The 12,610-nt window shown below is 41.2% G+C and overlaps 1 protein-coding gene across 3 annotated transcripts in view; it reads right to left on the minus strand.

The window, feature by feature from the left end:
• The window catches only part of SORCS1 (sortilin related VPS10 domain containing receptor 1), a 257,781-nt gene that overhangs the window by 43,181 nt on the left and 201,990 nt on the right, over positions 1-12,610 (minus strand). For all 3 annotated transcript variants that reach the window (XM_074545192.1, XM_074545190.1, XM_074545191.1), the window contains exons 11-16: positions 7,405-7,507; positions 6,878-6,954; positions 5,041-5,132; positions 3,935-4,042; positions 2,841-2,958; positions 1,011-1,141 (exon numbers count right to left, since the gene is read on the minus strand). In XM_074545192.1, the coding sequence (XP_074401293.1) occupies positions 1,011-1,141; positions 2,841-2,958; positions 3,935-4,042; positions 5,041-5,132; positions 6,878-6,954; positions 7,405-7,507 (629 nt within the window). The remainder of the gene's footprint in view (positions 1-1,010; positions 1,142-2,840; positions 2,959-3,934; positions 4,043-5,040; positions 5,133-6,877; positions 6,955-7,404; positions 7,508-12,610) is intronic.

Below are 12,610 nucleotides of genomic sequence, written 5' to 3' on the forward strand. Positions count from 1 at the left end.
CCAAAATATGCTCATAATTGTATTGTTTGTAGAAAGAGAATGGACTTTTTTTTGGACAAAATATAAAGGCCTCCTGTGATTCTGTGATTTTATACAGAAAAACATTCTATGTTTATGTAGGAGTGAGAAGGGAAACACTATAAACTTCCATATAAAATATTGATGGGATGAATCTTTTCAGGAGTCACACAGCAGATTCTGGGTTTAATTAGTAACAAGACATAGATCTGGGTGGGTGAGGCACAAAGGGAGTTTATCAGCACTGCCAAGCAGCCAACATTTCTCTCACCCAAGATACTAAGGAACTTGCAGACTTGGAGAAAAAAGGTAAGAAAGAGATTTCAATAATGTGGTTCCCTGCCTTTTTTGTGCAAATTGCTGTGAGTCAGCAGTAATACTGGAATGAAACCAGCAGCTGAAGATTTTATCACATTGTGCATAACTCACCAATGGACTCTATTTCCTACAGCAAACATCAGAGAAGAAAAGGCTTCAGAAGGAGATTAACTCAAATCATGAAGGCAATATCTGCTGGATACTGTCAAACATGATGGTCCAGATGCAACAAATGGCCCAGGAATTTATTTCCTAGATACCTGATTCTAGAAGCTGAAGGCATACTTTGCATATGCACATATTTACTTTTACTCATATATACATATGGATGTATGTGTTAAGAATTTATTTTCTTTTTTACACAATGCTGTTATATGTCTTCAGACTACTGTCAGCCGCCCTTGTTCATTGCTAAGGTTAGAGGTGCTAAATTGACCTGTTGCCTTACTGCACAGAGCTGTGACCTGGAAAATGCTCAGCACTGATTTTGGGGGAGCTTTATGAAATTACAGATCCCTATTCCACCTTTCCTTCTTTTACCACACCTGCATGATCAGGGAGCAGCCCATTTCAATACCTACACATTTATTAATTTCTGCTCTCTGTGAGTCTATAGCCTCTCTAGGGATCCCCATGGTGCTGTGTGAGAGCACCCAGTCCTGCCCAGTGCTCACCAGTCAAAGTCTGCCTCTGTGCACACGCACGGCTCCGAGGTCATGGCCCCAGCATATTTCCCTTGCATGCATTTCTTCTCTGACTTGCGCTTCCTGTAGATCCTTTTTGCTCCCATGATGCAGGCTTCTCCCTGGAAACAAAGCCAGAAACATTTCTTGGATGCCCACCAGGCTATTTGTGTCACCTGGTGTTTCCAAGCCTGCGCTTGCTACTCAAGGGAAGAGGATGGGGAGCCAAATGCCATCTCAATACACTGCAGTTAATTAAAGCTACTGGAGCTCTAACTGAAACTAAATCAACTTTTCCAACCCACACTAAGAAATTATCTGAGATTACTTATATATCTTACTCAGCTCTGAATTTGTTCCAAAGCCCATAAACATTTGATACAGGCCCATTTCACAGCAACTGAAAAGATGGTCTGATTCCTCTACAATCTGAGACACACAGAAGGTTTATTTCTTTGGTCTGACCTCTCTGGGAATATTTTCATTCAGCAGAAACTTGTAATGTGTGTTTATGTAAATACTCCCCATGGATGAGTTTGGTTTTAGGGGGTTTGACATGTTATGTAGATGCTAAAACTTCCCATCTTCAGCACCCTGCTTAATATTTTTATCTAGGGAACAAGGCTCAGCCTTGCAATCTCAGTGGAAAGGAATTCAAAAGGCAAGAGTACACAGAAGCCTTTCTGAAAATAGTTCTGCAAGCTCCAAAGCCAATATTCTCAAAAAAATACTGCAAAATCCTTGGTATTTTTGTTTATGCAGGCACAAGAAAGCAAAGAACAAAATACAGTGGAGTCTCACTTATTACCTTTTATGCTGTTAAAATTGTTGGGGAAAATTTTTTCATAGCTTTGATTTGATGATTTGATGGCATGAAACAGAAGGGCCTGAATAGCAACTGGTCCAGAATGCTGTGCTTCCTTGAAATTCAATGCTGCACTGATTTTTAGCATCTAAAGATGTAAGTAATAACTGGTATTTTTAGTGTAGAGTTGTGCCTTGTGTGAGCAGCTAGTCTGAGTCAAGCTACTTTCATTTCATATTCATTAATAAATTCTTGCCCAGCAAGATATATACAGAAAGACAACCTTTGATGATATAAATGTGTGCTTTGCTCCATACTTCAGTGGAGCCTGTGGTGTTTATGTAACCACAGAATTTGGGCCATATTTTATTCTAACCTGATGAAACATAGGCTGTTGTGTCTTGGCAGAGCTGGGAAGATGCCTCAAATGCAGAGCAGCTCACCTTGCTGGGCATGAATTCCATGGTTCAGAGAGTGATGCAGGATGCACAGGGCAGGGCACGGGGGCCAATGAATTGGGGATTAAAATCCCCAATACTCACAGCAGAGAGACACAGAACAGGAATGAAATCAAGTGAGCAAGAAATGAGGCTAAGAGGGCCAGAAATGGGAGAAACAAATGCAAAACAACTAGACTGGTCTTAAGATACTGGCTCTGAGGACACAGAATGATGATGAAGGAGAGAAAGGAGGTAAGGATGGGGAAATTGGATGGGATATGTAAGAGTGAAGGAGCTCAGGCTTCAGTGGCAGGTTTTCTGCTCTTGTTGTATTGTTCTAGTCTGCATAAGCCTGAGGTAATTGTCTGTGTGCAGGATGACACCCAAAATGCAGCTGTTCATCCTTCAGAGATCACAGAGTCTCAGCCTAAGGCCAACACACCAGTGCAAGAGAACAGACCCACCCAGTAAGGGATGAGCTGAAACCAAACAGTATAAGAATACTGGATTGTGCTGAACTTGAACTGTAGGATCATTAGCTACTTCAGGTCACATCCCAGCATCCTCACTTCTCACCTGGCTATGGAGTTGCCAAGGCCTGTAGTCCTCTTCCTCACATCTCCGATCAAAGATGGATTTGTAGTCAACTTTCACCAGCTGCCACTCAGAGCGGTGGCTGAAGTGTCCAAACACCCTGCAGAATGCAGCAGGAGGAACACACAGTAAAAGGAGTCTGGTAGTTACAAGACGTACAGTCACCACAATTTCCAACAGAGATAAATTGCTTTAAGAGTGAGAGTCCTACTCGTTTTCACTGGACTGACAAGGTGAAACTTACCCTGCTAAATTCTGTAATCCTATTAGAAACTGCAAAATTGTATGGAGCTTTCATTCTGTTCACTAAGACCCTCCCATTTATGACAATCTCCAAAATGACTCAACTTGAAGAGTCAAGAGAAGATTTGATGTGGGGCTGGAGACAGTAATACCTTCAAGAGTTTTATCTGAGTTTTAAGCTTTGGGAATCCCTTGCATGCAAATTAAAATCAGAACCTGAAGGAACATTTTTCATACATCTTTATTAGCTCAGATTAGTTTCCAAGCCACATATTCTGCTTATTACAGGTCAGTCAGAAATACTTCTTGTTTTTACAATCTGATTTCAGGTAAAATATCACAGTTTCTGGCATACTGAGTCCAGATTTATGCATCATGCATAACTCAGCATACCACATTGAAACTAAACATAATTTTTCATGAGTCAGCCTCAAGGCAACATTTTGTCATTCATTTTTATAAAAGAATGTCTTCACTTCTCTGTGTCTCATTTCAAAAAAAGACTGCAGCAGCAAAAACACAGTTATAAAAAACACTTCACAATTTTTCTTTCAAATATTAATCTGTTAACAGGAACTCTGCTTTATATCACATTCAATTTGAGGAGTCAGGTTTCATGCTGATAAGCTAAGTGATAATGTGTTTGCAGCTTGCAAGGAACCATGTTGCTAATCCTTCAGTTATATCACAAATAAACTGATGATTTAGCAACAGAAGACTGCAAACTCTTGGCTGCAGATTGTAGTTGGTTTGGTCCCCAACCAGAAATGCCACTGTTCCAAAATACCTCGTGGGGTTCACCTGCACAGCATCATTGTGGCATGCTCACTTACGTCATGATGAGGGTTTCCTCTCCAGGCTCCCCTAAAACTCCATCTACAAACAGTGGGAGGGATGTGAAACTGTACTTGCTCCAAGATCTCCCTTCATCAAAACTTAACCTGGAGGAGAAAGCAGAATTAGTGTCTTCTTTCCTTACTCTCCTATTTTATTCAAAGGGATTCTCTAGTTAACTGCAGCTGCTATGGAGAAGCAGAAAACAGCTTCTCTTATTGGATTCTGATTTTTGTTGTCCTTTAAATAACTATTTTTTGGGGAAGCATCATAAATCAGAGCATTGATCAAGCTTGTCTGGCATCATACCACTAACCCATGGCCAATATTTAAGTGGTAGAAACTAGAATTTATGTTAAAGATTGATGCTCAAAGGGCAAAATGCAGTCTAGCAAAAGATTTTTAAAAAAATAAACAAGAGATTTTGAACATCTGGCTTTTGAGTCCCCAGTATAAAACATTTTGAGGTTAGTTTTCAGGAGGATGAGTTTCTTCAGATCAGCAGTCCCCCCTGTGGGGAGTGTAAGTGAAAGCTTAGAACCACTCATCATTTTTTAAGACTTGGGTCTGGGTGCTTCAGATTTTGATATCACATTGACTGTGGTGGAAATAAATTATTCAGAACAGCACAAAGGTATACTCTGCCTCCTCACTCATGAGTGCTAACGGCACTTTTGCATTATCAGTTACATAACCCTGAATGTATTCAACAAAATTCTGGTTCATGTGTGCTGCCTGCTACACAGAAGGCAAGTTCATCAATAATTTTGAAAATTAGGACTACTTTGGTAACTTAATGAGAGACAAAAGCATAAACGAAACACACGCACACACACACATATGTAATAAATAAACAAATCCAAAAAGCCAAGATGTACTAAATCAGGAGTGTTGTGGAATTACACTGATGATATCTCAGATCTGGAGAAGCCAAAATTATATAAACCGTAATTTCCAGGATTTCTTAGCTATATCTGACCTAATGTTTACCAGTATCTTAACTAATACTTTCTAGACCTTCAGAAGACTGGATGCATACTAAGTGCCTACTTCCTGGCATCTGGAAAGAGGGACAGCAGCCATTTAGCACAAATGGAGTCATTACCAGAGGTGTCTGATAGGCAGAGATGTATGTTTCATGGCAACAAGTACTCCACCTTGATCCAGGTACAGAACACTGTGCTCTTCCTCAAAGATCTGAAAAAAGAAAAAAAAAAAAAGGTATTTATTCAAACCTATTATCATAAGAATCAAGAAAATGTCACAGTTCTTTAAGCAGGATCATGACACAGGACAGTTATATGCTAGGAAAATAATGAAGTAGAGGAAACTATAGATATATGTTGTGGTGTGTTTTTAGCTTCCGGGTCCCTTCCTCAGGTGTGCTAATATTCCCTTCTCCCTTCCCCCTCGCCCCTTGCTGAGTGTGCCCTGTAACATCCCAGCAAGGCATCGTGTGGTTGGTCAAATTCAAAGGATGCTCCCCTATGCCCAGAGGTCATTGGCCTGTCTAAGTGTCATCCTAGTCCCTTGAGACCCTGCCCCTTTCACCTGGTTGGTAGCTCATCTGTCCCCTCCCCTTCCCCTGCCCCTGGGCTTAAAATGCGGCCGTATTCTGTTGGAGCCGTTGCCCTGGTTCAGACCTCTGTAACCATGGAATAAACATCTGGACATTCAACCCTCCAGCGGAATCCTCTCCTTTTTCTCTTCACCATCGCCAGAAGCTCTCTCTCCTGAGGTAAACGGAGTTCCTGACAAGCCTGGACTTGTTCAGTGCTCTGCTGCAATCTCCAGCAGCCAAGGTATCTCTGGGGTGAATTACACCACAGTGCTGCCTTTGGCCCAGCAGCGAGGGTCAGAACTGGCCCAGGCACCATCTAACTGGTAATATTGGGATTCATATTCCAATAGATATATTTCCTGGACTCTTTTTTTTTTTTTTTTTTTGGGTTTTGTTTCCCACAGTTTTTCCATGTCCATGGAAAATTCATTCTTCCCTTGCTTGACAGAAAGTTAGAAATATGATCTTTTTGCAAGGATCAACAATTTCCATCCTTCCAATGAAAAATTTTTGTTTAAAGAAGAATTTCATGTGTTTGCACATGTCTGGCCCCATCTCAAATAAATTGATTTAGGCAGAAAAATGAGGCTGGTCAAACACTGCAAAATAATTAGATTCTTGGATTATCAAATATTGGAAAATATTTTCTCTCCCTGTGTCTTTTTTATATTAACTTTCTGCAAACATCTGCTCTACAGTCTCTACAGCTGCATTTGTTAGTCTGAGAAAGTTACTCTTTCTCTCCATGACTTGATATCCCATTCAGAAAATAGGAGTAAACAGAATTTCCTGATCTGAAGATAAACACATTAGAGGAGGTGAGACTCCACTAAATATTAGGACCTGGATATAATTTCATCATCCAGTCTCTTTCCACAGGTAGGCAGCTTTGAACAAGGCAAACTGAATTTTGCCTTTTTCTGAATTTTGACTTTTTCTGCAAAATAATCCATTTATATGGACAACAAACTTTGGTCAACTCAGCTTAGGTGAAGTGAGTCTCAGCTGAAGTGAGAAAAAATAGAACAGTGAAACTGCTGATTTTTGGGTAAGTACAGTCATGGACAAAAAGAAAAATAGTTTGGTTGGCATGAGGGATTTACAACAGTAAAAGGGAACACTTTCTCTCCCCTTATTGTTCATAATTTATTCTGTTGTCTTTTCTATGGGGTTAAACTGAGGTCAAACTGAGTAGAATAATAAAAATAATTTTCTGTTATATGAAGTCTAACAGCATATTCAGTTTTTCTCTTTGAACATCTCGGTACCTTTGAGAAAAAGCTACCCCAAACCAAATGAAACATAAAGTAAGTGACAGATTGAATCTACTTTTATGATATTTCCTGATTTGTATTTAAACCGGTGATTCTGTGCTATTTACCTGCCTCCAAGTGTTCCCAGCATCAGAAGTAACAAACATGCTGATGTCATTGTCTGATAGCTCAGTGCCTATATTACCTGTAAGATGAGCACTGGTTAGTGAAAGAACCCTCTCAGAAACAATAAGCAAATCAGGGGAGTAACTGTATTTATTTATTTTGCAGCTGTAGGAACTTCTGGGTTTGGGAGGAAAATGAGAGGGAAGGGGGAAGAGGGAAGGTGTTTCAGTTTGAAAAAAATATATAAAAGACCCAATATATACAACTCCTCTACATGCAAAGGAAATGCCCTGATTTGATCTTATGCTCACAGGAGTAGAGGGCTAGACATGATCTCCTGTGTCTTGAAGGCCAGTTTCCATAAAAAGCACATGACAAGCTGAAGGTCCATAAGGATTTTCATTTGACAGCCTGCCTCCTTTCCCAATACTGGTGGTGTGACACCCCAGAGCCACCCAACACCCTCCACAAACTCCAGAATTTATCCAGGTTTGCACATCAAACAAGGCAATTTTTAGATGTTTCATACCTGAAGCTACAATAATACTGGGGGCAGTGTCTCGGCTGGCGATGTTTCCTGAGGTATAGGGGTTGTCTGAGACCTTCAGGTGAAGATGAAGGGAGCAATAGGGCTATGGAGAAAGGGGAAATAAAAATAAAAAGCAGAAACAACAATCTATGCTCCTGTTTCTACAGGCCTAGAAACATACAGTGTCTTTCTGTATTTCCTCCTAATCCCTTAGATGGGCACAGCCACTTTGCCATCATTTTCTGACACAACCCATTCCCAGTGGGAATCTGATGCACCAGGCTGAAACCCCCTTCCAAGGACCACATCTTTGAGGCTGTACCTGAAAGAAGAGGACCAGGCTTGCAGAGGCAGATGATGTAAGGACTACCTGAGGCTCCGGGCTCCTACTCTGTGAGAAGTAATCATGCACACTGGTGCAGACATGAAATGACTCTGAGCAGCACTGCCCAAGCTATCTCTGAAAAAAGAAGCAATTTAACCCTACTGATGTGGTGTTGAATCACCACTGATTAGCCAAGAAAAAAACCTTATTTCATACCATTTCTTAACTCTTTTTGACATATGACTGCTCTGAAATGCACTGCCATAAATACAAAGAACTACCACGACTAGAAAGTGTTAGTTTCAAGTTTAAAGCAAAGCTTCATTGCCCATCTGGATGTGACCTTTAAGTTTTCAATACAAATACATCCATGGAAACCTTATCTACTTGCTATTGATTTTGTGTGCTGGATACTCAGGTAAGACTCAAGTGGTACAGAATTAATCAGCTGAGCTAGAAAGTAAGACAGATGGGCAGGTTTTCAAGGCTGCCATTACAATTCCCTCCAAATCTGTAATGTGATATTTTCTGAAAATTTCTGACTGCTATCTTCTTCACTTGGGTTTTATTTCCAGAATTTTTTTTTTTTTCAAACCTCATGAAGAGCCCTTCATGAAACAGGCTAAGGGAGGAGCAGGGGAAAAATACTGGCAAGAAAACCTGAAGCAAACTGACTCATTCTAAGTGGACATCACACAGGAGCAGAAGTGGAGCAAAGCCCATTGTTCAGCTTGCCCAGCTGTGTAACAGGGGCTGTGCAGAGGAATCTTCAGGCTCAAAGGAGGCAGGTTTTCCTGAATAACACCAGCTGCCTAAAGGCTACAGCTGTGACCCCAAGACCCTGGCAGACCTCCTCTATAGGAGACCTAGTCCCAAAGGTCACTGGAGGAGGGCCACTTACCCATCCCATCTCAAAGCAGGTGAATGTGACTGAAATGGCAATTCCTGTGGAGAAAGGCAGGGCTCTTCTGGCAAAGGCAAACGAGGGTGCTGAGGAGAGACGGGAGCTCTCACTTATGTGAGACAGGAAAGGGGGACGTGGGTGTGCAGCAGGGAGCACAAGCTGCCAAGTGGAAGTACTGAGCAGCCTAACTCCAAGTGACAGCCTTGTGAGGGCAGCCGCGGGAGCAGCCCGGGGCGCAGGGAGCGACTGGAAAACAAATTGAGCTGACACGAATGCAGGAAGTGGAAAAGCACTGCAAGAGCACGGACTCTTTCCTTTTACATTTGGGTAGGTTGTGAGAAGACTAAATAGAAAACATATTTTTAAAACTAACATACTCCAAGCTCACTTCAGCATTTTGAAGACAGAACCTAATGGCAACTCAGCCAATTCCCAACTCAGATGAGACCTTGTTAAGATTCAATCTTTGTGCTACCGGAGGCTTCCTTTCAAATTTATCACATATCACAGATATAATGTATAGAAATGGAATATATCTCTCCAATATTAAAAGCCAGGCCATCTGTCTAAGCAGACAGATGGTCTTTTTAGTGGCATGACTTCTTACTGGTTGGAGTGCAGTAATGCTTAGAGTCTGTAGTGTCAACTGGCTATGGTGTGAAAGCCAACCTTTCCACTCTTAGCCAAACACCTGAAGTTACTGCCCATGGCCATCCCACATCCTGACTGTGTTAGCATTCTCTTCCTCATTCCCCTGTACACCTTCTCCATCTCTGTCCTTATACAGTTCATCAACAGGTATTTTTCCAGTTGTTTTGTGTTCTTCTGGTCCTTCTGTGTTCCTCCTCCAGCTCCCATAGCTTAATTCACATACAGACATCTCACTGGTTTTCAGAATTTTCATCAATTTTCTCTGTCCTTTTTGTCATTACCAACAGGCTACTAAAATCATTATTATCACCAGAATCACAGGTTTGGGTTTCCTTGTCTTGCCTTGTTTCCATCTGTGCTAACTGTTGCACAGCCACCAAGGGAAAGGCAACCACATCATGGAGCATTTAAACTCTAGATAGAAGATAAAGCACAGGTGATAAAGCCCCTTTCTCTGCCCACTGCCACAGTTTTTACAATTATGCTGGAGTTCATTACTTGCTTCCTAATATTTTCAAGCCAACACTCTTATGGGCCCCCACTCAGGAAACTCATGAGTTCTTAGTAAAATTTCTCATAAACATCCACAAATCCACTTTTGGCTGTTCTGCACAGCCCACCCGAACTATCTCCAATGGCAGGACACAATACAAACCAAATATATTAGTGGCTGTCCCTCATCAGAAGTGAGAGAAAATATTATATATAACACAAAGATGATGCTGGTCACCATTCACAAACCTAGGGGTAGTCACAGTATTTGTTCACCTGCAATAGCAAGGAACAATGAAAAGAGATAAACACTTCCAAGAGAGATATTCAAAACACCTCACTTAGATGCTTAAAATACCCTGTAGCAGATGGCATAAAGGTCCCCCTTTATGAGAAGAGGGTCTTTATCCTGAAATCCTTTTAAATTCCTATGGAAAAGACAAAAAAATGTGGGAGGGAATAAACAGATGTCTGGGGAAGCAAGGCACAGAGAAAATATATGACTTGCCCAAGGTCACATAGGAAATTTGAGATAGACCCAAAAATTGAATCAAGATTCTCCTGAGATTCAACCCTGTGTTTGAACCACAAGTCCATCCCTGAAAGCTAATTGATTAACTCTCCCAGGCTCATCTCTTGCCGGACACAACTACTCCTCAGTTAACCACTTCACAACACATGGCAAGTACTGAACTAAACCAGCATCTTTGGAATGAAATACCTTGGCAGCTATTTCATGAAGATTAAGTATATTCATCTTAGAATACAAGTGGTATACACAAGAAAAACAAAACCCTGGGATCAGATGGAATTTCATTGCTTTCCTCCTTCCTCATTATTTAGAGTTGTCTCACAAAAAAATGTGAAGAAATTCTGAGTCCTTCTGAAAAAACACCTGGAGTGTACTGTCAGTACAGGCATGGTTTTGTCTGGCTCGCCCTGTGCTTCAACCAGATTCCTTCCTAACCTCCTTAGCCAACAACTTAGCTGCTATGTACTTACTTCTGTTTTAATTCTCACTTAGTTTAGGTTTAAAGACCCAATGCACAGAGCACACAGCACTGCACTCCCAGGCTGGGGACTGTGCTGTCGCTCTGGGAAATGGCAGATCCCATTTTGCCAATGAGCTGGAACATATGTCATTGTGAGTCCTGAGCTACTGCTGGAGACAATTATGCTGAAAAGCAGCAGTGGGAAAGCAGCAAGGATGGGAGCTACACCACATGTACAATGGACTATGAAGAATTCACTTATCTGCGCCATAAGGAAAAGCAGGATCATGTCAGGAACAGTTGTGTCTAGAAGGAAAAGGAGCAATTGACATAAGGAGGTAAAACTAGTGATGCAGGGGTGGCTGAAGAGGTGAGTGGAGTTTGTGAAGTGTTTTAAATGCTAAGCTATGTCACACTGACAAGGAACAGAATTGCCTCAGAGCAGGGGAAAATTCTTTTTCTCTGTATTTTTCCTCAGCAGAAAACCCTTATGGATCCCTGAGTCATTTCCAGGAATGTAAACTTAGAGTGCTTCTGCTTCAAAAACTTTCCTACCACTCCCAACTTCTGCGGTTTATTCTCTATAATTTCTAGAATTCTTTCATTCCACATTCTGCCTTCATCTTCTCCACCATTAGGCGTGAACCTCAGATGGGATTTTTAAATAGCTTGTCTCTCTTTCAGAATTGCTATTTCACTTTGTGGTTTGGTATATTTTATGTACTTCTATCAATCCCTTTCCATGGCAGCCAGACTGTTTGCTCCTGTAAAACCTAAAGAGTAAGTTTAGTTCAGATTTCAGCTACTTGCTTTCTTTCAAATCTGCAAGTTGACCACCTGAGATTCTGCATGCTCAGCTGAGGTTTCCTGCCCCTATGCCATTCCAAAAGCTGGTGAAAACCTAACCATGGAGGAGTGAATGAAAGAGGCCTCTTGTCTGTTTTACCCAATGTTGGAGAAGAGGAAAAATCAACATGGCTAAATATTCTTCTGGCCTTATCACAGGGCAGGGCTGATAAAATATTTTCCATTCTCCTGGAAGGACAAAGACTGAGATATAAGATTTAAGTCCATTGAGGATTTGTCCCTCAGCACCCTGAAATCACAGAACAATTTCTGCACTCCAGCTCAAGTCACAGAGCACTTAAGAAATGTAAACAGCATGACAAACATCTACTGAGCTTGCCCAGGTGGAATTAATTCTCAGAGCAAGTACATGGTTGCATAGAGTGCAAAATAAAAACAAACTAATGTTTAAATAGTGGCTTATGTACAGTGGAGCTCCAAGGATGGAAATGCAATCCCCAGAGAACCATGTGCTTTTCCAGGTCAGTTCTCACTGTGTCCCTACAAGTGCCCACACTTTCTGCTCCTCCTCCTGACCCTTTGTCTGGCTTGTTCAAATTTATCATCCCCAAGGGAACCCAGCTTGTTCAGGCATATCTGGTCTAATTTTAAATGAAGTTTATTGTATCTTCTGGTGCCCATGGATATAGTAGCAGATACAGTATGGAAAGTAAGGTTTAAAGGGACCATAACTCTCTCTCCCTTCATAAAAACTGTCCATTTCTATTTCACACACAGATATTTAACCCTTTCCATTATATAATGGGCAACTACAGTGGCAGCTATAGCCTGTATATAAAATAACCAATTCCTGCACTTCTAGGCTCACTTATAACCAGAGTGGCAAGTCAGAATTTGCATGATCCCTGCACAAAAATACCAGGAAAGCAGTTTCAGAACTCTAACTTCAAATTTATGGGGAAAAAAAAAAAGTCTACTTTTATTATTGTACTTGCCGATGTGTTTTTCTTGTTCCTCTGCCTTGCCAGTCCCCTA

Source organism: Zonotrichia albicollis, chromosome 7 (assembly GCF_047830755.1).
Source record: "Zonotrichia albicollis isolate bZonAlb1 chromosome 7, bZonAlb1.hap1, whole genome shotgun sequence".
NCBI classification, from domain to species: domain Eukaryota; kingdom Metazoa; phylum Chordata; class Aves; order Passeriformes; family Passerellidae; genus Zonotrichia; species Zonotrichia albicollis.